Below are 26349 nucleotides of genomic sequence, written 5' to 3'. Positions count from 1 at the left end.
TACACACATATATAGGGACTTTCCTGGTGGATCAGCGGTTAAGACTCATGCTTCCAATGCAGGAGGCCTGAGTTCGATCCCTGGTCAGGGAACTAGGTCCCACATGATGCAGCTAAGAGTTCGCATCCAAAACTAAAGATCTTGAGTGCTGAAACTAAAAGATCCCACATCTCACCTGCTACAACAAGGTCAGAGTTTCCATGCGCTGTAACTAAGACTGGGTACAGCCAAATACACATATAAACATTTAAAAATATATATATAAAGATAGAGAAAGAAAGACAGAATTTCTTATACCTAAATTGTGTCACCAAAGGTTCAAGTTAAAGCTAAGAGAAAAAAAAAATAAAGCTATGAGAATATGTATTTCACTGACAAAAATTCTTTGTCTTCATAATTGTGTCAGAACCTTAATAACAAGGATTTCACTTTAGTGACATCCAAGATTTTGCACTGTATTTTTAACACATCAGATATGGCCACAATTTTATTTATGTCAGAGCTGCAGTTTGTCAAATGTCTTATTAGACTCTTCTAAACGCATGTCTGGGTAAATTTTGGTTTATTAAACAATTATAAGTTGTCACTCACTTTACATGGATTTAATTGGTGAATTGTATCATAAATACTAATCAGTTAGAGACTTTTTACAAAATAGAAGTTAGTCACCCTTAAGCAGACCTATTTTCATTTTAAATTGACAGGAATAATCCAGTGATGAAAAGAGAGACAAGACAACTTTGAGACAGAGAGTGGGTGCCAAAGAAGAAAAGTGTTGGGGAAATTCTGAAATTACACCTCTGTGAAGAAAAACAACAAAAAAGAGAAGGAAATTCAGTGGAATAAGCCATGGCAATGTTAGTTTCATGAGGGAAGAGGCACAGAGAGCTTTGGACACAGCCACAGTCTCCAGTGAACCCACCCAGGCTCAGTTAGGGACATAACTACTGGATCTGACCTTTTATACAATTTCAGTGACATGTTGCCTGCTGGGTAATGGTGTCACTGTCCCTGGAAGGATGTGATGGAGAGACGGCGTTTGGGGCAACAGCAGCACTTGGAACATCATGTAGGTCTCAGCAAGAGTGTGCCCAGTCTACCACTGCTGCTGGTATGGGATGTTCTTAGGGATCCACTAGTGAATTCCTTTTTGTCCTAATGGTTTATCTATCTATCTATATATATTTTAAACATATAGGAAAAAAGAGAACTAGCACAGTAAACACATGATTTTGTAGATGCTATGACCTGGGATGAGCCTGAGTTTCAAAAAAAAAAAAAGTAGATTTAAAATAGGTTTTTAAAAATATGAAGTAAATTCAAAATGGATTAAAGACCTGAATGTAAGGCCAGATAGTTTAAAACTCTTAGGGGAAAGGAAACTCTCTGGCACAAATTGCAGCAGTACCTTTTTTGACCCATCCTCTGGCGTAAATCAAGTAAAAACAAAAATAAACAAATGGGACCTAATTAAACTTAAAAGTTTCTGCATAGCAAAGGCAACTAAAAACAAGACAAAAAGATAACCCTTAGAATGGGAGAAAATATTTGCAAATGAAACAACTGACAAATGATTAATCTCCAAAATAAACAAAAAGCTCATGTTGCTCGACATAAAAAACCAAACAACCCAATCAACAAATAGACAGAATACTTAAATAGACATCTAAGGAAAACATATAGATGGTCAACAAATACATGAAAAGTTACTCAACATCACCAATCATTAGACAAATGCAAATCAAAACTACAATAAAGTATCTCCTCACACAGGTCAGAATGGCCATCATCAAAAAAAAAATAATAATGCTAGAGAGGATGTGGAGAAAAGGGATCCCTCTGGTACTGTTGGTAAGAATGTAAATTGATATAGCCACTATGGACAATAGTATGGAGGTTCCTTAAAAAACTAAAAACAGAATTGTCATATCACTCAGCAATCCCATTATTGGGCATATACCCTCAGTTCAGTTCAGTTCAGTTGCTCAGTCGTGTCCGACTCTTTGCAACCCCATGAATCGCAGCACGCCAGGCCTCCCTGTCCATCACCATCTCCTCAGCAATCCCATTATTGGGCATATACCCTGAGAAAACCATAACTGCAAAGACACATACAATTCAATGTTCATTGCAGCACTATGCACAATGCCAGGACATGGAAGCAATCTAAATGTCCAACAGAGGAATGGATGAAGAAGATGTAGTACATATATACAATGGAATATTACTCAGCCATAAAAAAGGATTGAAATTGTGCCATTTGCAGAGCTGTGGAGGGACCTAGAGACTGGTGTAAAGAATGAAGTAAGTCAGAAAGAGAAAAACAAATACTGTATATTAATGCATATATGTGGAATCTAGAAAAATGGTATAGATAATTTTATTTGCAAAATAGAAACAGAGAAACAGATGTAGAGAACAAACATGGATACCAACAGGGATGGGGTGAAATAAATTGGGAGATTGGTACTGACATATATACACTATTGATACTATGTATAAAATAGATAATAACCTACTGTATACCTCAGGGAACTCTACTCAGTGCTCTGTGGTGACCTAAATGGGAAGAAAATCCAAAAAAGGGGGGATATATGTATACATAAAAGCTAACTCACTTTGCTGTACATTAGAAACTAATACTAAATTAATAAAAAGTAAAAATATTTTAAAAATAAGGATACAAGTGATATGCATTTGAGGCAAATATATTAAAGATGTTTTCCAAAGTACTGAGGGTAGAAAAACACTAGTATGAAGTAATAAAGGAGCAAATATTCTCACATTTGTGACATTGCATTATTGGGGTCTATAAATCAGGAACTGGGTAACATGAATCTCAATCTACCAAAAAACTAGCTTGAACATCTGGATCATGTCAAGTTTGCTTTGGTCTTGGACTGTAGGAGCCTTGGAATGAAAACTCAGAAATATCACCAAGAATATTTCAACAGGACTTCCTTGGTGGTTCAGTGGTAAAGAATTCACCTGCAGCCATGGGTTCAATCCCTGGTCTAGGAGGATCAGACATGCAGTGCAGCAAGTAAGCCTGTGTGCCACAACTATCGAGTCTGTGATCTGGAGCCCAGGACCTGCAACTCCTGAGCCCACACGCCCTAGAGTTCATGCTCCACAAAAGGAGAAGGTACCTCAATGAGAAGCCCACGTACCCCAACTAGAGAGCAGCCCTTGCTCGCTGCAACTAGAGAAAAGCCCACACAGCGACGAAGACTCAGCACAGCCATAAAAAATAAATAAATAAAATTATTAAAAAAGAATATTTCAATATATTACATTTGATTAGGAGGCCATGAAATAGAAGCTGATGATCAAACTCATGTGTAGTGCAAAACACACATCAAAAATCATCTTAAGATTATTTTTAATAACAAAATTATTATTCAATAATACTTACTTTCCCTTTTTAATTGTGTTCCTACCAAGCAATGGATCAAAGACTGGATCTATTGTTTCCTCAAGGTTTTCAATTAAGATGACATCTCCAAAGGCCAAAGCAGTTTCAATGTCATTCAAAAACCTTAAAATTCAGTCAGAATCAAGGAAAAATGTAAATAAGCATAGGGAAAGTATTCAAAATTATTTATGCTCAATTATATTTAGTTTAATGTAAACATTTTAAATGGGATTTAGAGAAAACTGTTTTATAAAGTAGTATTTTCTTCAACTAAAATATATGGAAATTAAAGATTAGATTGAGATCAATTTCAGTTATATGTTCCAAAATGAAATTCAGTAGTGTGAACTAATAAGCCCATGTGTAAATTACTTTTGACGGTAATCATGGTAAAAATAAATAGAACCTACCCAAACACAAATCACTCCAGCATTCTTGTCTGGAGAATCCCATAGATAGAGGAGACTGGCGGGCTGCAGCCCATGGGGTCGCAGAGTCGGACATGACTGAAGTGACTTAGCATGCACCCAAACATTATAAATTTAAATTATTTCAACAGGTCCTCTTTTGAAAAAAAAATCAAATTAAATGCTTTGTGGTTTTATCAAACTTTCATTTTTTTAAACGTTTAGAATCAGTCATGTAGAGAACTACCATTCGATTTCACTGCCACTCTCCAAAAATAGTCTTTTGCCTTCAAAAATAATTTCCTCTAAGTATTCAGATCAGCAAGGAGGCCATTTATCTGCACAACTGCAGACATTCCTTATTTCATTTTACGTGTCAAAAAATGATGGAGGGGAAAGATGAAGTATAAGTAAGTCTAAAATTACTTATTTGGCAATAACTGAAGACCAACTACATACAAGACAGCTCTGTACTTATCAGAAAACACTGTCATGCCAACCGAGTGACAGAAAATCTCAGAGCAGATTCAGTTCTCAAAAGTGATATGCAAAGCTTGACTAAAAAAATTGTCTTCAGGCACTCAACCTTGGGAACTGAGCTGTGTTAAAGCGCCATTGTAGGCAAAGTACATATTTAGCAATGTAACTGGGAACCTCACTAAGCCTATGGGGCAGTTGACAATTCTTGGGTTACCATATGACAAAATCCTAAAGAAGGATTATAATGCATCATATTTCCATTTTTGGCCGTAGGAAAACTTTCCTCTCACATGCAGTGCGTGTTCTAACCTTCCAACTAACTTCTTCAGGTAAATGGATGCACGCCACCCAACGTGAACACCTTTTCCACAGAGATGCTTTAGGTGAGTAGGCAGATAAACAAGTTGTACCAAATTATCACATTCGAAAGTGGCAGAGAGGTCTAAGAAATGCCAGGACTTGATAAAAATGAAACCCATTTCCAGCAGCTCAACAGAGAATCAACCCTTCAGATTTCACATACCCTTTCTGGCCCAAGTGTGTGACTTTCAGGTCAGTCCCATATTTGTTCTTGATCCACTTAATCCCTTGCTGCTGGGGGTCGATCATCAGGGGCCAGCGCTCACAGTGCATCAGGATAGCGGCGTTCTCTGTGGACATCCTGTCACTGGGCAGTCCTTCGTTATTCCAGGTGGCAATGGTGGCATCATCCGTCAACATGGCAAGCACATCCAGGCCTTCAGTTATTGGGATGGAGACCTTGAGAATCAGAGTCAGGCAATAAACCGCCAGAGGAGCAGACAGACAAAACAACAATAGACCAAAGCCAAGAGAACACATACGAATTCTCCTGTCACTCTCAAAAACCAAACAAAACTCTCATTGCAAAATACAACTCAACCCAGTAAGTCTAGGGTTTATCTCAGAATTCTGTCAACTGCAGAATTCAACAGCTGGTTTGTTACCGCATCCATCTGGCTTCAAGTGAAAGGGACTTCACCTTCTACACACACCTACAGCAACCCAAACAAGGTGAGTGAAATTTAGGCTCCAGGAAGTATGGCAAGACAACAGAAATGTATTCACCCAATGGAGTAATCACCCCACATCAGCAATACTAAAATGTACTCTTTTTCTTAGGCATTTCATCTTTTTCTATAGAGCAACACTACAGAGAAATGACTTCTTTCTCTGGGGTGGCTTTGTGGAATGTATTCGGTCCACTGGCACTCCATCAGCCTGTGGTTGCCCAGCAACCCTGACTCAGCCTCTCCTCTGAGAGGGAATTGTCTTCAGTGTGACAGTGAAAAAAGTAAAAATGTTAGCTGCTCAGTCATGTTTGATTCTTTTTAACCCCATGGACTGTAGCCCCGCTCTGTCCATGGGATTCTCCAGGCAAGAATACTGGAGTGGGCAGCCATTCCCTTCTCCAGGGGATCTTTCTAATCCAGGGATCAAACCTGGGCCTCTTGCATCGCAGGTAGATTCTTTACCATCTGAGCCACCAGGAGGAGCATTGAAAAGTAGGGAGTTGCTGGTGGAAGGGATAAATTAGGGGTTCAGGGTAAAATAGATAAGCAACTTGGATTTCCTGTATAATCTAGGATATAATATTCAATATCTTATAATAACCTATAGAAAATCTTCTGAAAAAATACAAATACATAACTGAATCATTTTGCTGTATACCTTAAACTAACACAATATTGTAAATCAAATATGCTTCAATAAAAAAAGGACAAAAAAGAAAGTGGGAAGTTGTCTCCTTTAAAAGAGAGAGAAAGGAGGATAAATGTATTTTAAAGGTAAGGATCAGTTCTTTACAAAATGGACTCCATTTGAAAAAAAATAAGCGAGATTATAGAACGGAATTTATTATGGAATTTGTTTGCTTGGTCATCAATCACCAAACATTTACTAAGCACCTCCTACACACATCTGGAGACTCCATGGTCAGGGAGATGAGTAAAGAGCTAGTTCCCTGGCTGGGTCGGGGGACCAACAGGGAAACACAGCTCCACAAGAGAGGGCAGTAAGAGCCCGACCTGGCTGAAGCAGCCAGGGGAGGCTGGAACAGCGGCAGTAGGTATCTGACTTCTTGGTTGCCCATAGAGCTTCAGCAAACAGAATGCTGGAAGAATTCCCGCAGTGAAGTTAGGATGCACTGTGAGGTTAGTACAGGAGAAGTTAGCATAAAATGCCTATTGTTCTTGACAATGTTATCTTATAAATACATAAAAATCTCTCTCCTAGTACCAGGAACAACAAACCTTGATATCTGATTTCACACACAGGTTCCTTAAAGACACAAGCATTCTCCTGTTAGCAAGAGCTCAGTAGCTTTTATTTCTTACCTTCTAATTAATACAAACAATTTGAAATAACTGGAGGCTTAAGATAATATTAATTTTTGAAGCATTAAGGAGTAACAGAAGGTACACATACAGATCTTGTATCTGAATTCAATAGTTTGCATTGTTTGAGCACCTACTGTGTACATAGCACAGTGCAGGGGATGAAAGCGAGTTTCCCTTTTTTAATGGCCACTTTAACCTACTGGGTTAGCCAGAAGGTTCATCTGAGTTTTTCCATAAGATGTTACAAAAAAACCTGAAGGAAATTTTTGGCCAATCCAGTAGTAGGCAAAACAAAGCAGGTAACTCACACTAAAGATTATCATAAATACTGTAAAATACTTTGAGACTTAAAATTTTAGAAACAAAGTTTAGGATATTTGCTTTATAGTATTATGTTCAAATAGGCAGGTATTTGTATGACTACACAGAAATTTTTTTCATAAAAAAATCTAATAGTTAACAATATGGTTATCACTTTCACAGTAAGTTTTAACCTAAGTTTACACTGGGGAAAATAAACCTCAATTCATATGTATCTTTTTAATCTACTCTTCTTGGCAGAATTCCTTGAAGGAGTATGCAGAAAAGAATATTAGTTCAGAAACCAAGAGCAAAGAGGGAGTTCAAAGTCAGCCTAGCAAGTCAGTATCTAATTGCTTTATTAAATAGTGCAACATGCTGTCAGTCAAGATGGAGCTTAAAAAAAGAGAGAAGGAGGAAAGAGGCTCCCTTCTTAAGAAGCTTTTACTAGAGAGAAGCAGGCTGGAAGGAAGCACACGTCCTGAGCCAAACTGGACTAATCCTAACACCAAATGCCAATCAGAATCCTCTGGGAACTGATCCTGGGGCATATTTAAAAGGATAAAAGGGAACTTCCTGATGAGGTAAGACTCCCAGTTAACAGAACAAGTGATATTTGTAAGATTTTAAGCGTTTACAAAATTTACTCATATACGTTTGCTCTGCGCCTTGCCTCACTTAACTCTGACAGGAATTCTGCAAAGTAGGTCTCTCCCTCCCTCTTTTTTGCTTAGGACACAGAGACTTGGTTAACTCCATGTATAGTAATTCCATGTATTTGTCTGTCTATAAACTGCTAGGTCAGATTAATGAGTGGAGTGCAAATGCCTCCTTGAACTTGGCCAGGTCTTCATTTGTCTGCCCAGCAGATGATGGCTTTGGATGGAAACAATTTTGGATAACAATTTTATTTGTACCCTCAAGGTCACACATGCCCACTGTCCCTGTCCTTTTCAGTTACCACCCCTTGCCATTCTCCAAACTCATGGCCCCATTGCAGCACGTCCTGACAACTGTTCCCACAGCTCTTGTGATCTCCTAGTCTTATTTGGGTCAAACTCTCTTGCTTTCTCCCTCTACCTGCTTGTCTCAACCCAAACCCAGCTCTTTCCTAGGACATAGCCTCTCAACCCCAGGCTGTCTATTAGAATCACATGAGAGCTTTCAAAGTTGCCAATACCACCCCATCTCTAATGATCCAACTTCAACTGGCATCAGTATGTTTTAAAAGTTCACTCCCACGTGATTTAAATATGAAACTGGAGTCCAAGAACCATTGCCCCTAGGGTCTCATTTTCCTTGAGGGCTTTCTCAAGTAGATTTTCCATTTTCTTAGTATTCCTATTACTGAAAAAGCATGTAGGGCTAACAGTGGTCACTCTTCTTACTCCCCTGCACGTCATTCCAAGACCCCACAGCTCTTCTATCCTTAAGTAAAAAGCGACACATTTGAGGCTCATGGAGTCCAGTCATACACTGCTCTATGTATCCTCCTCATCTGAAAGCCTTAGCTATTGGTCCTTCTCACTCTCCAAGTTTGGCTGCCAATCTGTGACCACCTCAGTGCTCACAGACATGTCGAATCCACTCTCTAGCCTTGACACCCTTCACGCGAAAGCTCTGCATTTCCTTTCTGTTTTGTTTTGAATTCATTTTATTTTTTTTTTTACTTTACAATACAGTATTGGTTTTGCCATACATCGACATGAATCCACCACAGGTGTACATGAGTTCCCAACCCTGAACCCCCCTCCCACCTCCCTCCCCATACCATCTCTCTGGGTCATCCCAGTGCACCAGCCCCAAGCCTCCTGTATCCTGTATCAAACCTAGGCTAGCGATTTGTTTCTTACATCATAGTATACATGTTTGAATGCCATTCTCCCAAATCAGCCCACCCTCTCCCTCTCCCACAGAGTCCAAAAGTCTGTTCTATACATCTGTGTCTCTTTTGCTGTCTCGCATACAAGGTTATCATTAGCATCTTTCTAAATTCCATATATATGTATTAATATACTGTATTGGTGTTTTTCTTTCTGGCTTACTTCACTCTGTATAATCGGCTCCAGTTTCATCCACCTCATTAGAACTGATTCAAATGTATTCTTTTTAATGGCCGAGTAATACTCCAGTGTGTATATGTACCACAGCTTTCTTATCCCTTCGTCTGCTGATGGACATCTAGTTTGCTTTCATATCCTGGCTATTATAAACAGTGCTGCGATGAACATTGGGGTACATGTGTCTCTTTCAATTCTGGTTTTCTTGGTGTGTATGCCCAGTAGTGGGATTGCTGGGTCATTAGGCAGTTCTATTTCTAGTTTCTTTAAGGAGTCTCCACACTGTTCTCCATAGTGGCTGTACTAGTTTGCATTCCCACCAACAGTATAAGAGGGTTCTCTTTCCTCCACACCCTCTCCAGCATTTATTGCTTGTAGACTTTTGGATCACAGCCATTCTGACTGGTGTGAAGTGGTACCTCATTGTGGTCTTGATTTGCATTTCTCTGATAATGAGTGATGTTGAGCATCTTTTCATGTGTTTGTTAGCCATCCATATGTCTTCTTTGGAGAAATGTCTATTTAGTTCTTTGGCCCATTTTTTGATTGGGTCATTTATTTTTCTGGAATTGAGCTGCAGGAGTTGCTTGTATATTTTTCAGATTAGTTATTTGTCAGTTGCTTCATTTGCTATTATTTTCTCCCATTCAGAAGACTGTCTTTTCACCTTGCTTATAGTTTCCTTTGTTGTGCAGGAGCTTTTAATTTTAATTAGATCCCATTTGTTTATTTTTGCTTGTATTTCCAGAATTCTGGGAGGTGGGTCATAGAGGATCCTGCTGTGATGTATGTCGGAGAGTGTTTTGCCTATGTTCTCCTCTAGGAGTTTTATAGTTTCTGGTCTTACGTTTAGATCTTTAATCCATTTTGAGTTTATTTTCGTGAATGGTGTTGGAAAGTGTTCTAGTTTCACTCTTTTACAAGTGGTTGACCAGTTTTCCCAGCACCACTTGTTAAAGAGATTGTCTTTAATCCATTGTATATTTTTTCCTCCTTTGTGGAAGATAAGGTGTCCATAGGTGTGTGGATTTATCTCTGGGCTTTCTATTTTGTTCCATTGATCTATATTTCTGTCTTTGTGCCAGTACCATACTGTCTTGATGACTGTGGCTTTGTCGTAGAGCCTGAAGTCAGGCAGGTTGATTCCTCCAGTTCCATTCTTCTTTCTCAAGATTGCTTTGGCTATTTGAGGTTTTTTGTATTTCCATACAAATTGTGAAATTATTTGTTCTAGCTCTGTGAAAAATACCGCTGGTAGCTTGATAGGGATTGCACTGAATCTGTAGATTGCTTTGGGTAGTATACTCATTTTTCACTATATTGATTCTTCCAATCCATGAACACGGTATATTTCTCCATCTATTAGTGTCCTCTTTGATTTCTTTCATCAGTGTTTTATAGTTTTCTATTTATAGGTCTTTAGTTTCTTTAGGTAGATATATTCCCAAGTATTTTATTCTTTTCGTTGCAATGGTGAATGGAATTGTTTCGTTAATTTCTTTTTTTCTACTTTCTCATTATTAGTGTATAGGAATGCAAGGGATTTCTGTGTGTTGATTTTATATCCCGCAACTTTACTATATTCATGAGGCAGGTGGAAAGGAAGATGCCAGAACCAGCTGGGACAATCACACGACACCCCATCCCTCACCTCTCTTGCACATCCTCCACACTCAAAAATGCTGATATGTTTTGGCAGGGTACTATACTATCTCCTTTTTAAAACTTATTAAATTTTTTTTTGGCCAAGTGACACAGCATGTGAAATCTTGGTTCCCTCTCTAGGGACTGAACCTATGCCCCTGCAGTGGAAACTCGGCATCTTAACCACTGGGCCACTGGGGAAGTCTGCCTATCTCCTTCTTTAGATGAAAGATGCTGTTCCAGATCTTATCAGTTCCGTTCAGTTGCTCAGTCGTGTCCAGCTCTTTGTGACCCCATGAATCACAGCATGCCAGGCCTCCCTGTCCATCACCAACTCCCGGAGTTCACTCAGACTCACGTCCATCGAGTCAGTGATACCATCCAGCCATCTCATCCTCGGTCGTCCCCTTCTCCTCCTGTCCCCAATCCCTCCCAGCATCAGAGTCTTTTCCAGTGAGTCAACTCTTTGCATGAGGTGGCCAAAGTACTGGAGTTTCAGCTTTAGCATCATTCCTTCCAAAGAAATCCCAGGGCTGATCTCCTTCAGAATGGACTGGTTGGATCTCCTTGCAGTCCAAGGGACTCTCAAGAGTCTTCTCCAACACCACAGTTCAAAAGCATCAATTCTTCAGTGTTCAGCCTTCTTCACAGTCCAACTCTCACATCCATACATGACCACAGGAAAAACCAGAGCCTTGACTAGACGGACCTTAGTCGGCAAAGTAATGTCTCTGCTTTTGAATATGCTATCTAGGTTGGTCATAACTTTTCTTCCAAAGCGTTAAGTGTCTTTTAATTTCATGGTTGCAGTCACCATCTGCAGTGATTTTGGAGCCCCCCAAAATAAAGTCTGACACTGTTTCCACTGTTTTCCCATCTATTTCCCAGGAAGTGATGGGACCAGATGCCATGATCTCGTTTTCTGAATGTTGAGCTTTAAGCCAACTTTTTCATGCTCCTCTTTCACTTTCATCAAGAGGCTTTTTAGTTCCTCTTCACTTTCTGCCATAAGGGTGGTGTCATCTGCATATCTGAGGTTATTGATATTTCTCCCAGCAATCTTGATTCCAGCTTGTGTTTCTTCCAGGCCAGTGTTTCTCATGATGTATTCTGCATATAAGTTAAATAAGCAGGGTGACAATATATAGCCTTTTCCTATTTGGAACCAGTCTGTTATTCCATGTCCAGTTCTAACTGTTGCTTCTTGACCTGCATACAGATTTCTCAAGAGGCAGGTCAGGTGGTCTGGTATTCCCATCTCTCAGAATTTTCCACAGTTTATTGTGATCCACACAGTCAAAGGCTTTGGCATAGTCAATAAAGCCGAAATAGATGTTTTCCTTATAATAATCTGAAATTATTTCATGAAACTAAACTTCTAATACCCAATTGTTTAGCCATGATTATATTACCTCTTCTCACACCTCTGGAAACAATATTGGCTCTAATCAACAGTATTAAGATATCAGGTCTTTTATCCACCACATATTTTTCACTGTGGCAAAACAACTGTATTGTAAAATTTGTCATCCTAATCATTTTGAAGTGTATAGTTATAGTAATATTACTTCAGTAAGTACATTTACACTGTTGTGCAATCACCATTACAATCCATCTTCAAAATTTTTTCATCTTCCTAAGCTGAAACCCATACTCATTAAACAATAACTCCCATTATTCACTCCCCCCAGACCCTAGCAACTACCACAAAACTCTCTTTTTCTATGAAACTGAGTATTCTAGGTACGTCATATAAGTGGAATCACACAATATTCGTCCTTTTATGACTGATTTATTTCCTTTGGCATAACATTTATGAGATTCATCCATGTTGCAATGTGTCAAAACTTCCTTCCTTTTTAACACTGAATAATATTCCAGTGTATGCAGATGCCATATTTTCTTTTTCCATTCATCTGTTGATGGACATCTGGATTTCTTCCATCTTTTGGCTATTTCTGAATACTGCTGTTGTGAACAATGTAGACTTACCTGAGCCCTTGCTTTTATTTCCTTTGGCTAGTAGATTCCCCAGCCAGATTGGATTATATGGTAAATCTATTGAGAAACTGTACCATATATTTAACCACTAACTTTCAACTACACTCACATCTCTGCCGAACCTAAAATAGAACCTTCCATTCCTTAATTGTTCTTCAGACCATCATATGAACTTCCCTGCCTTCTTTTCCTTCTGGCTTATCTGCCTATCACCCTGTATACCCTGGCTGAAGTAACTCTTGTCCTCTCCCTTTTGGTCCCAGACTGTGAGTATTGCTGATGAAAGTTCTATTACTGTGACTACAAATTTATCTTTTCCAAATTCTACTTTGGCTTCTCAAAGGTGCTTGGCAAGGCTTTAACATCTATTCTCTGATTGCCTTCAATGGACACTTTGTGATGTTTTTGCCACTCTCCTTACATTCTCATTTCAATTTTCTTATCTTTGGCTGATTAGCACTGCAATTTCCTGCTTCCTGAAGAGAAGAGAGACCAACAGCTACAACTACAACTTTCTTTCTGTCAGCATTTCTGCCTGCCTATGTCCCCCGTTCTCTCCTTCCCTTCAACTAAGTTCAAGGAGTCTTGCTTCTTCTACCTGAAAGTCATTCCCTTTTCCTCTATTCTTATCCCTTCTTCCTAGTTCTGATGGATCAGACCTCTTCCCTGTTTTACCATCAGTAATTCCTTTTCCATTCCTTCTCTGAAAGACTAGAAATGTGTTCTAGTCTTACTCATACAAAAACAAAAACAAAAACCAACCCTTCACTTAGCTTCATGTCTCAACCAGGCGCTTCTGTTTATCTCCTCTTCAAAGCAAATTCCTACAAGAATAGCCTATCTTTTCTGCCTACTTCCTGTATAACTCAGTGCAATCTGCTTCTGGTTCATTACACCCCTGAGGTCAGAAAAGACCTTCATACTTCCAAGTCTGATGACACTTTTAGTTCCTAGCTACTCTCTCACTTGTCCCTATGGCTTTGGCATCACTGAGTATCCCCATCTTTAAACTCTTACCTCCTATGAAACCACTCTTGCCTTGGGCTTCTCCAGTCTTTGACTGCACCTTCTTCATCTTCCTCAACTTCCTACTTACATGTCAGCACTGACTTGGCTCACTTCACTCTAAACATCTTCTCTAGGTGATCTTACCACGTGTAGTTTCAAGAACTATCTATACATCAGTGACTCCCAAATCTCACTCTCACCCAGTAATGCTCTTGTCCAGTTTTCTACTGGTTATTGACACTTGTATGTTTCAGAGACACCTCAAAACCAAACTCTTCATGGTTTCTCCTAAAATGACTTTAATCTGAGGGAGTGGCAGCTGCATATATTTACTTTCTCCCCATCAGCCCTTACATTGTTTCGTCAGCTCGTCCTCCTTGCTTCCTCTGCAATCACTCTCCTGCTTGTCACATCCACTGTTATCACTGTGATCGGTTCATTGTTTTCTGGGCTATCACTCTTAACCGGCAACAAGAGTCTCTTTCCCCTCCAAGTCACTGCTTTCTGGCGGCCAATGTGAGCTTTTCAAATGGATAATACTGATCATGTCATAGACCTGCTTGAAATCCTTCAATGACTGCCCATGGTTAGGATTAAGTTCACAGTTCTTTTCTCACCTTATTACATGGGGGTTATAATATGGCCCCTCACTAATTCTATAATGTTTATTTACAATTTCTGATTCATAACTGTACAGTTCATCTACATTTTAAATTATTTAACATTCTAATACTTAAATCATTTGGAACTCTTTTTATTTCCCATGAAACCATAAAGGAGAGCAAAACTATATTTCAGCCCAAACAGTTGGTGAGTTGTGCTAGCACCATTTATTGAATAATCTATTACTTCCCCTACTGATCTGAAATACACATTTAAAGCATACATTTATTCTAAAATATGTACTGATAGGCTGGTAGTTTGTCAAAGATTAAATACAGAGTTACCATACAACTCAGAAAATTCCACTCCTAGGTATATATCAAAGAGAAATAAAACGTGTCCACACACAAAAACTTGTACATGAATAATTCAACTGTTTATAGCCACATTATTCATAATAATAAAAAAGTAGAAATAACCCAAATGACCATCAATGGATGAATGGATAAATGAAATGTGATATATCCACATTTATGTTCCAATAATAAGGACTATTATCCAGTCACAGAAAGGGATAAAATACTGATACAGGTTATATCATGGATGAATCTTAAAAACAAGCTAAGTGAAAGAAGTCATAAAATATCACATATGTTCATTCATATGAAATGTTCAGAACAGGCAAATTTATAGATACATGAAATAGATTAATGGTTATCTCTGTCCTGTAAGGACTGGGGGATTGTGGGTGACAGCTAATGGGTATGAGGTTTACATTGAGAATGGTGAAAATGCTCTAGAATGGACTGTGGTGACAGCCGCACAGCTGTGTGACTACACTAACCACCACTGAATTGTATGCTTTAAATGGGTGAATCTTAAGGTGTATAAATTATCTCTCAATGAAAAAAAACACTGAACATCTACAATGTTCCAGGCACCATTCTAGGATACAGTAGTGAACAAAATACACAAAATACTTGCTTCCATGGATCTTACATTTTTTCTGGGGGAGAGGAAAGATGTTAACCATAACAAAGCAATGTATTACCAAGTAATAAATGCTATAGTGGAAAAAATAGAGTAGAATGAGGCATGCTGAGGTATAAAGGTTTAATCACATCTAGGAATTTGTAGTATTCTTGCCTTGAGACACCCATGAACAGTATGAAAAGGTGAAAAGATATGACACCAGAAGAGCAGTGTGCCTGGTTGGTAGGTGTCCAATATGCTACTGGGAAAAAGTGGAGAAATAACTCCAAAAAGAATGAAGAGGCTGAGCCAAAGTGTAAATGATGCCCAGTTGTGGATGTAGCTGGTGGTGAAAGTAATGTGTCCGATGCTGTAAAGAACAATATTGCATAGGAATCTGGAATGTTAGGTCCATGAATCAAGGTAAATTAGAGTGGTCAAACAGGAGAAGGCAAGAGAGAACACTGACATTTTAGCAATCAGTGAACTGAAATGGATGGGAATGGGCAAATTTAATTCAGATGACAATTATATCTACTTCTGTGGGCAAGGATCCCTTAGAAGGAATGGAGTAGCCCTCACAAACAACAAGAGAGTCTGGAACACAGTCTGTGCTTAGTCGCTCAGTCATGTCCGACTCTTTGCGACCCCATGGGTTGCCCATCAGGCTCCTCTGTCTATGGGATTCTCCAGGCAAGAATACTGGAGTGGGTTGTCATTTCCTCTTCCAGAGGATCTTCCCAACCCAGGGATTGAACCCAGATCTCCTGCATTGCAGGTGGATTCTTTACCAAGTAAATACTTATACAGTAAATATTATTTAAGAGTCACAGCAAAGGCATGTCAGCATTTGGGTGCAATATCAAAAAGAACAAATAATCTGTTTGTTTCCAAGATAAACCATTCAACAACACAGTAACCCACTTCTATTTCCCAACTACTAATGCTGAAGAAGCCGAAGTCCAATGGTTATATGAAGACCTCAAGACCTTCTAGAACTAATACCCAAAAAAAGATGTCCTTTTCATCAGAGGGGATTGGAATGCAAAATAGAAAGTCAAGCGTTACCTGGCATAATAGGCAAATTTGGCATTGGAGTACAAAATGAAGCAGGTCAAAGGATAATAGAGTTTTGCCAAGAGAACACACTAGTCATAGTAAACACCCTCTTCCAACAACATAAGAGATAACTCTACACATGGACATCACCAGATGGTCAATAGAAAAATTAGACTGATTATATTCCTTGCAGCAAAAGATGGAGAAGCTCTATACAGTCAGCAAAAACAAGACAGGGAGTTGACTGTGGCTTAGATCATGAACTGCCAAATTCAGACTTACATTGATGAAAGTAGGGAAAATCAATAGACCATTCACGTATGGCATAAATCAAATCCCTTATGAGTATAGTGGAAGTGACAAATAGATTCAAGGGATTAGATCTGATAGACTGAGTACCTGAAGAACTATGAACAGAGGTTCATAGCATTGTATAGGAGGTGGTGATCAAAACCACTCCCAAGAAAAAGAAATGCAAGAAGGCAAAGTGGTTGTCTGAGGAGGTCTTACATATAGCTGAGAAAAGAAGAGACGCAAAAGGCAAAGGAGAAAGGGAAAGATATATCCACCTGAATGCAGAGTTTCTGAGAATAGCAAAGAGAGATAAGAAGGCCTCCTTAAGTGGACAATTCAAAGAAACAGAGGGAAACAATAGAATGGGAAAGACTAGAGGTCTTTTCAAGAAAATTGGAGATACCAAGGGAATATTTCATGCAAGTATGGGCACGATAAAGGACAGAACCAGTACAGACCTAACAGAAGCAGAAGAGATTAAGAAGAGGTGGCAAGAATACACAGAAGAACTGTACAAAAAAGGTCCAAAGACCCAGATTACCATGAATGTGCGGTCACTCACCTAGAGCCAGACATCCTGAAGTGTGAAGTCAAGTGGGCCTTAGGAAGCATCACTACGAACAAAGCTAGTGGAGGTGATGGAATTCCAGTTGAGCTATTTCAAATCCTAAGAGATGATGATGTGAAACTGCTGCACAAAATATACCAGCAAATTAGGAGGTGGTCACAGGATTGGAAAAGGTTAGTATTCATTCCAGTTCCAAAGAAGGGCAATGCCATGTTCAAACTACTATACAATTGCACTCATTTCAAAAGCTAGCAAGGTAATGCTCAAAATCCTTCAAGCTAGGCTTCAACAGTACATAAACCAAGAACTTCCAGAATGTACAAGCTGGATTTAGAAAAGGCAAAGGAACCAGAGATCTAATCACCAACATCCACTGGATAACAGAAAAAGGAAGGGAATTCCAGAAAAATATCTACTTCTGTTTCACTGACTATGCTAAAGCCTTTGGCTGTGTGGATCACAAGAAACTGTGGAAAATTCTTTAAGAGCTGGGAATACCAGAACACCTTATCTGCTTCCTGTTTGAACAAAGAGCTGGTTGATGGAAGTAAGTGGGGCAACTATGTCCTAAGTGAAAACACTTCAAGACAGAGGAAAAAGCTAGTGCAAAGGGCCTGAGGCTGGAGCATATGTGGTAAATTCATGGAAGGTGGCCCAGTGTGACCAGAGCAGATGAGCGAGGAAAGGAATAACAAAGTGAGTTACAGGGAGATATGAGTGAGAACTACACATGAGTGAGTTCTATTTTGAGAGCGCATTCATTAGTCCAATTGGTTCCTAAGTCCAACAAAGTTAGCCTGTCTACCAACTAACACAATTGGCTATGTAGCACTGTACTGTAATAGGTTTATAATACTTTTCACACAAATGATACATTAAAACACACACACACACAAAAGAAAACATTTTTAATTTTACAGTACCTTGCAAAAGTATAGTAGTATAGTACAACAACTGGCATATAGGGGCTGGTATCAATTGAGCAGGAAAGAAGAGTTACTGACTGGAGGATGGAGAGGAGGTGGGAGATGGTAGAGCTGAAGGACTGTCAGCAACAGGAGAGAGCAAGCTGCATGCCTGATGTCAACGGAACAAGTGTACATTCACATCTTTGAAAGTTTGCAACTTGAAGGTTCGTATCGAAGGGACTTACTGTAATGGGGCCAAATCACTGAGGGTTTTATAAGCATCTGCAGGGTTTCTAGCTTTTGCTTTAAGTGCAGTGGGAAGGCAACAGAGGGATTTTAGAAAAAAAATTACTTAATCTGCCTTGCATCATATCACACTGGCTGATATGTTGAGATACGATTTGGAGAGAGGCAACAAATATAGAAGCAAGGAAACCAGTTAGAAAGTTTTCACAGTAATTGAAGAGGAAGCTGATGGCTGGGCTCAGGATGGAAGCAGTGAAGGTGGCGAAAAGTGGTCAGATTCTGAATATGTTTTAAAGGTACAGCCCACAGAATCTCCTAGATAGATTGGATGTGGATGTCAGAAAAAGATTGACATCAAATTGACTCAAAGTCTTTTAGCCTGAGCTAACACAAGGATAGACCTACCATTAAAGAAATCAGGAACACCTGAATAGAAGTTTTACGGGGAAGATCAGGAACTCAGTTTGGATGTTCCACATTTGAGACATCTTTCAGACACAGAAGGGGAGATGCCATTGTCTGGCTGCAGGTGTACATTTGGGAGTTAGTGGGGTCCAGGTGACATTTAAGGCCATGAACTTAGTTAAGAAGCAGCTCAAAGACTGAAGTGTAGGTCATTTCAGCGTTAAGAGATTGGGGTGGGTGTGTGTGCGCTTTGTCGCTCAGTTGTGTCCAACCCTTTGTGACCCCATGGACTGCAGCCCGCCAGGCTCCTCCAGGGGATCTTCCCAACCCAGAGATCGAACCCAGGTCTCCCGCATTGCAGGTGGATTCTTCACTGTCTGAGCCACTGGGGCAGGATGGGGAAGGAAAAAGATCAAGAAGTCTGAGAAAAACTGACCAGTGGGGTTATGCGGAAGGTGAAGGGAGGGCGATTCAAGAAAATCAAGTATTGATGGGAGGATGGAGTGATCCACTGCATCAAATTCAGTCAAGTACAATGAGATTGAAAAACAAACCACTCAACTTAGCAATGTGAAGGCAAAATCTGATAATAGGCATTTTGGTGCCATGGTGGGGATGAAAGTCTGTGTGGAGTGACTTAGAAATACGGAGGAAGGATGTGGAGACAGTGAATATCCATTCCTCTTCTGAAGTGATGACTGTAAATGAGGGCAGAGAAATGAAGGAGTAGCTTGAGGGGCAGGGAGAGTTGAGAGAAATGTGCAGATATATTTGCTTTTAATGGGAGAAATAACTACGTGTTTGAGTGCTAGTGGGAATGATGTAGTAATGAATCCAGACAGAAAAATTGATGACGACGGAAAGGGGAGAATTTGTCTTGAATTGTCCTCAAGGAAAGGAAAGGGGATGGAAACTAGGACATAACCCAAATGGCTGGCTTTGAATAGAAGTATCAGGAGGGAAGATGGTATATTAGCAGAAATGTTAGGAGGTAATGGTTGCATTTACACATCATCATATATTAAACATATCAAATATCTCTGCATCCTTAAGTGACTCTGATCTCTATTCTAGTTTTCATTTCCCTTGAAGAACCACATTGTTGTAATTACTTTAGCTTTAGAATATATTTTAATATTGTGAAGTCCAAGTGCCCTCTTACTGTTTGATTCCAAAATTACACTGGTGTTGTCGAAAATATATTCTTCCGGAAAACTTTAGACTCACTGGATCAAGTTAAAATATAACTCCTCTTGAAATTCTGACTTAGAGTTAAGTTTGTTTATTAGATTTTGGAGTTTTGATGCATTTAGAATACACAGTCTTCATTTGTAGGAACACATTAAGGATTGAGGACTTAATTTATAAGAGTTCTCTCTAAGGTTACCTTGAATATGTACACAGGTTGTTAATAAATGACATGCTTAGCTTCAGTTCAATTCAGTCGCTCAGGCATGTCCAACTCTTTGCAACCCCATGAACTGCAGCACACCAGGCCTCCCTGTCCATCACCAACTCCCAGGGTCCACCCAAACCCATGTCCATCGAGTTGATGATACCATCTAACCATCTCATCCTCTGTCGTCCCCTTCTCCTCCTGCCCTCAATCTTTCCCAGAGATTTTTTTAAAAGGACACAAATAGTCATTGTTGATGGGCTAATTTATAAACTGTCAAAATCCCCAGGATACCCAACTCAAATGACAAGCCAGAGATACTCAGGAGAGTAAGGAGCTCTAGCAAATATCCTATATACTGTGGAGCAGGATGAGGAGTTGCTTCTTGGAAAGGCAGGATGAGGCAACACTGATGAGGAAAAATTCATCAAAAAAACATTAACATGAGTAAACAATTTCAGCTCCTCTTGAACCCTGGCACATGTTCATACAGATGTGATTACCTTTCCAATTTGCTGTGACTGAATCTAGGAGAATAAAGTAAATAGCTCAGATGGCATCACCGACTTGATAGACATGAGTCTGAGCAAACTCTGGGAGTTGTTGATGGACAGGGAATCCTGGCATGCTATAGTCCATGGGGTCGCAAAGAGTCAGAAATGACTGAGCAACTGAACTGAGAAACTAGAAACCTCTGTTCTACAGGACATACATTTTTTAAGTTTTATATAGCATTTTCTGCCAGGGGTCTTACAGACAGAAAAGTCTCTTTTAAAAGGATGTCATTTATACAACTTGAAATCTCTTTCTTCCTTTAGCAGAGATGAATGAGAATAAGCTGCTCATGTCTGAGGATCTATTTCTCAGTTGGCCTGATGCCTGTGTACTCAAGAGACAAGCAGAGGGCGTTGGTATGCCTGAAAATAGACATGGAGTCCTGAGAATTGTGGGCCCACAGAGAAACACAGATCTGTAGTTAAAAATAAATGTTTTCTTAACGTACAGCATCAGAAAATTATCATTTTTGCTTTGGTTATACGTTTAGAGAGTTTAGAACAGTTTGGATAAACCATTTAATCTTACTCTTCACAACAAAATTTTATCTTCAGGAATTCCATATTTGGAATTTTAAGTAAATGGGAAAATACAAGTCGATGGGAAACTTCCCAGAAATATACTAAATGATGCGATTTCCTCTTGTTTTTAGAGGCTAAGTTGTGTCCAATTGTTTTGTGACCCCATGGACTGTAGCCCACCAGGTTCCTCTGTCCATGGGATTTCCCAGGCAAGAATACTGAAGTGAGTTGCCATTTCCTCCTCCAGCGATCTTTCTGTCCCAGAGATTAAACTCACGTGTGCTGAATTGGCAGGCAAATTGTTTACCACTGAGTCACCAGGGGAGCCCCAAAGATGCGATACCAGCAATTAAACATCAATTTTAAAACTTAAATTTGAGAAGCCAAGTTTTCCATTAAAAAAATGTAAAGTGACTGATAGCCTAAGTTCATGCTATCAATACTATTACATGATTCAAAGAGAAGAATAATTGTAACAAGAAGACAACGTGAAGTTCACTAGCTTGCACATCAGGAAGTGAATTTCCTTATAATTTTGGAAAGAATGAGAAAATTTTATCAGTGATGGAAAATGCAGAGAGGACCAGAAGTAATGACAATCATTCACCTTAAGTAGTCATTGGATAAATCAGACCAAGATACCCATTGAGAAGATTAAAGTTTGGAGAATATGAGATGGAGACAAAAAGAAGAATTTGATACCTTCTGAAACTCACAACGCAGTACGAGGTGGACAAAATTAGCAGAATGCTTTATCCTCTTACATAAAAAGGACTATTTTATGGCAGAAATACTTAGAGAAAATCTCTGAAATTCAGGGAGTAATATAGATAATGTCGTTAAAAAAAAAACTTCCGTATAAAAATATGGCTTGATACCATAGATACATTAAATAACTTAGTTACAAAAGAATTCTTCTTTTACAATTATTATGAGACACTTTTCCCAAAATATTTAGTTTGCAGAAATTCCATTGGCATTTATGTCATGAAAAAGCTATTGCGAAAATTGAGGCACAGTTACCAACAAAGAACACAAATATACAGAGGGATTTAATGTTCTAAGGTCAGGAAGCAACAGTTAGAACTGGACATGGAACAACAGACTGCTTCCAAATAGGAAAAGGAGTATGTCAAGGCTGTATACTGTCACCCTGCTTATTTAACTTATATGCAGAGTACATCATGGGAAACGCTGGGCTGGATGAAGCATAAGCTGGAATCAAGATTGCTGGGAGAAGTATCAATAACCCCAGATATGCAGATGATACCACTCTGATGGCAGAAAGTGAAGAGGAACTAAAAAGCCTCTTGACGAAAGTGAAAGAGGAGAGTGAAAAAGTTGGCTTAAAACGGAACATTCAGAAATCTAAGATCATGGTATCCAGTCCCATCACTTCATGGCAAATAGAGAAACAGTGGAAACAGTGGCTGGTTTTATTTTTGGGGGCTCCAAAATCACTGCAGATGGTGCCTACAGCCATGAAATTAAAAGACGCTTACTCCTTGGAAGGAAAGTTATGACCAACCTAGACAGCATATTCAAAAGCGGAGATATTACTTTGCCATCAAAGGTCCGTCTAGTCAAGGCTATGGTTCTTCCAGTAGTCATGTATGAATGTGAGAGTTGGACTATAAAGAAGGCTGAGTGCCGAAGAATTGATGCTTTTGAAGAATCGATGTTGTGGTGTTGGAGAAGACTCTTGAGAGTCCCTTGGACTGCAAGGAAATCTAGCCAGTCCATCCTAAAAGAGATCAGTCCTGAGTGTTCATTGGGAGGACTGATGTTGGAGCTGAAACTCCAATACTTTGGCCACCTGATGGGAAGAACTGACCCATCTGAAAAGACTTGACGCTGGGAAAGATTGAAGGCAGGAGGAGAAGACGACGACAGAGGATGAGATGGTTGGATGGCATCACCAACTCAATGGACATGAGTTTGGGTAAACTCTGGGAGTTGGCGATGGTCAGAGAGGCCTGGTGTGCTGCAGTCCATGAAGTCGCAAAGGCAGACATGACTGAGTGTCTGAACTGAACTGAACTAAAGGGCTAGATATGTAAATAAAGAACCTGCTTTAATCAACTGAGATAACACAGTTCTGTTCAATTGCTCAGTCGTATCCAAATCTTTGTGACCCCATGGGATGCCAGGCATCCCTGTCCATTATCAGCTCCCAAAGCTTACTCAATCTCATGTCCATTGAGCTGGTGACGCCATCCAACCATCTCATCCTCTGTTGTCCCCTTCTCCTCCCGCCTTCAATCTTTCCCAGGATCAGGGTCTTTTCCAATGAGTCAGTTTTTTGCATCATATGGCCAAAGTATTGGAGTTTCAGCTTCAGCATTAGTCTTCCCAATGAATATTCAGGACTGATTTCCTTTAGGATGGACTGGTTGGATTTCCTTGCAGTCCAAGGGACTCTCAAGAGTCTTCTCCAACACCACAGTTCAAAAGCATCAATTCTTGGGCACTCAGCTTTCTTTACAGTCCAACTATCACATCCATACATGACTACTGGAAGAACCAAAGCTTTGACTAGATGGACCTTTGTTGGCAAAGTAATGTCTCTGCTTTTCAATATGCTTTCTAGGTTGGTCATAACTTTTCTTCCAAGGAGCAAGTGTCTTTTAATTTCATGGCTGCAGTCACCATCTGCAGTGATTTTGGAGCCCAAAAAATAAAGTCTCACTGTTTCCATTGCTTCCTCATCTATTTGCCATGAAGTGATGGGACCAGATGCCATGATCTTAGATATCTGAATGTTGAGCTTTAAGCCAACTTTTTCACTCTCCTCTTTCACTTTCATCAAAAGGCTCTTTAGCTCTTCTTCACTTTCTGCCATCAGGGTGGTGTCCTCTGCATATCTGAGGTTATTGCTATTTCTCCCAGCAATCTTGATTCCAGTTTGTGCTTCATCCAGTCCAGTATTTCTCATGATGTACTCTCCATATAAGTTAAATAAGCAGGGTGACAATATACAGCCCTGATGTACTCATTTCCCAATTTGGAAGCAGTCTGTTGTTCCATGTCCAGTTCTAACTGTTGCTTCTTGATCTGCATACAGATTTCTCAGGAGGCATGTCTTGGAGGGCACAAACAAAACCTTGTTTGCACCAGGACCCAGGAGAAAGGAGCAGTGACCCCACAAGAGACTGACCCAGACTTGCCCGTGAGTATCCAAGAGTCTCTGGCAGAGGTGTGGATTGGAGGCAACCTGCTGCAGAGTTGGAGGCATTAAGTACAGCAATTCATGCATGGGACCTTCTGAAGGAAGCCTTCATATCTTCATTACTTCCACCGTAGTTTGGCCTCAGGTCAAATAATAAGGGAACACAACCCCGCCCATCAGCAGAAAATGGGATTAAAGATTTACTGAGCATGGCACCCCCTATCAGAACAAGACCCAATTCCCCCTTAGTCAATCTCTCCCATCAGGAAACTTCCATAAGCCTTTTATCCTTCTCCATCAGAGGGCAGACAGAATGAAAACCACAATCACAGAAAACCAGCCAATCTGATCACACAGACCACAGCCTTGTCCAACTCAATGAAACTATGAGCCATGCCATGTAGGGCTACCCAAGACGGACAGGTCATGGTGTAGAGTTCTGATAAAATGTGGTCAACTGGAAAAGGGAATGGCAAACCACTTCAGTATTCTTGCCTTGAGAACCCCATGAACAGTATGAAAAGACAAAAAGACAGGACACTGAAGGATGAACACTGCAGGTTGGTAGGTGTCCAATATGCTACTGGAGATCAATGGAAAAATAACTCCAGAAAGAATGAAAAGATGGAGCCAAATAAAAAACAACACCCAGTTGTGGATGTGACTGGTGATGGAAGCAAAGTCCAGTGCTGTAAAGAGCAATACTGCATAGGAACCTGGAACGTTAGGTCCATGAATCAAAGTCAATTGGAAGTGGTCAAACAGGAGATGGTAAGAGTGAACATCAACATTCTAGGAATCAGCAAACTAAAATGGACTGGAATGGGTGAATTTAACTCAGATGCCCATTATATCTACTACTGTGGGCAGGAATCCCTTAGAAGAAATGGAGTAGCCATCATAATCAACAAGAGAGTCTGAAATGCAGTACTTGGATGCAGTCTCAAAAACGACAGAATGATCTCTGTTCGTTTCCAAGGCAAACCATTCAATACTATGGTAATCCAAGTCTATGCCCCAACCAGTAATGCTGAAGAAGCTGAAGTTGAATGGTTCTATGAAGACCTACAAGACCTTTTAGAACTAAACCCTGTAAAAGATGTTTTCATTATAGGGGACTGGAATGCAAAAGTAGGAAGTCAAGAAATACCTGGAGTAACAGGCAAATGTGGCCTTGGAGTACAGAATGAAGCAGGGCAAAGGCTAATCGAGTTTTGCCAAGAGAACGCACTGGTCATAGCAAACACCCTCTTCCAACAACACAAGAGAAGACTCTACACATGGACATCACCAGACGGTCAATACAGAAATCAGATTGACTATATTATTTGCAGCCAAAGATGGAGAAGCTCTATACAGTCAGCAAAAACAAGACTGGGAGCTGACTGTGGCTCAGATCATGAACTCCTTATTGCCAAATTCAAACTTAAATTGAAGAAAGTAGGGAAAATCAATAGACCATTCAGGTATGACCTAAATCAAATCCCTTACGATTATATAGTGGAAGTGCAAATAGATTAAAGGGATGTTAGATCTGATAGACTGAGTGTCTGAAGAACTATGGATGGAGGATTTTGACACTGTGCAGGAGGCAGGGATCAAGACCAGCCCTAAGAAAAAGAAATGCAAAAAGGCAAAATGGTTGTCTGAGGAGGCCTTACAAATAGCTGTGAATAGAAGAGAAGCAAAAGGCAAAGGATAAAAGGAAAGATATAAGCATTTGAATGCAAAGTTCCAAAAAAAGAGCAAGGAGAGGTAGGAAAGCCTTCCTCAGTGATCAGTGCAAAGAAATAAAGGAAAACAATAGACTGGAAAGACTAGAGATCTCTTCAAGAAAGTTAGTGATACTAAGGGAGCATTTCATGCAAAGATGGGCCCAATAAAGGACAGAAATGGTCTGGACCTAACAGAAGCAGAAGATATTAAGAAGAGGTGGCAAGAATACACAGAAGAACTATACAAAAAAGATCTTCATGACCCA

The 26349-nt window shown here is 39.7% G+C and overlaps 1 protein-coding gene across 2 annotated transcripts in view; it reads right to left on the bottom strand.

Annotated features, from left to right (window-relative positions):
- Positions 1-26349, bottom strand: part of DNAH11 (dynein axonemal heavy chain 11) — a 356503-nt gene that overhangs the window by 84428 nt on the left and 245726 nt on the right. Inside the window, exons 64-65 of one of the 2 annotated variants that reach the window (XM_060414536.1) lie at positions 4826-5061; positions 3416-3538 (exon numbers count right to left, since the gene is read on the bottom strand). In XM_060414536.1, the coding sequence (XP_060270519.1) occupies positions 3416-3538; positions 4826-5061 (359 nt within the window). The remainder of the gene's footprint in view (positions 1-3415; positions 3539-4825; positions 5062-26349) is intronic. The other variant, XM_042248449.1, reaches the window with a different exon arrangement.

The sequence above is a fragment of the Ovis aries genome, chromosome 4 (genome assembly GCF_016772045.2).
Source record: "Ovis aries strain OAR_USU_Benz2616 breed Rambouillet chromosome 4, ARS-UI_Ramb_v3.0, whole genome shotgun sequence".
NCBI lineage: Eukaryota > Metazoa > Chordata > Mammalia > Artiodactyla > Bovidae > Ovis > Ovis aries.
This window is presented reverse-complemented; position numbering and strand designations above follow the sequence as displayed.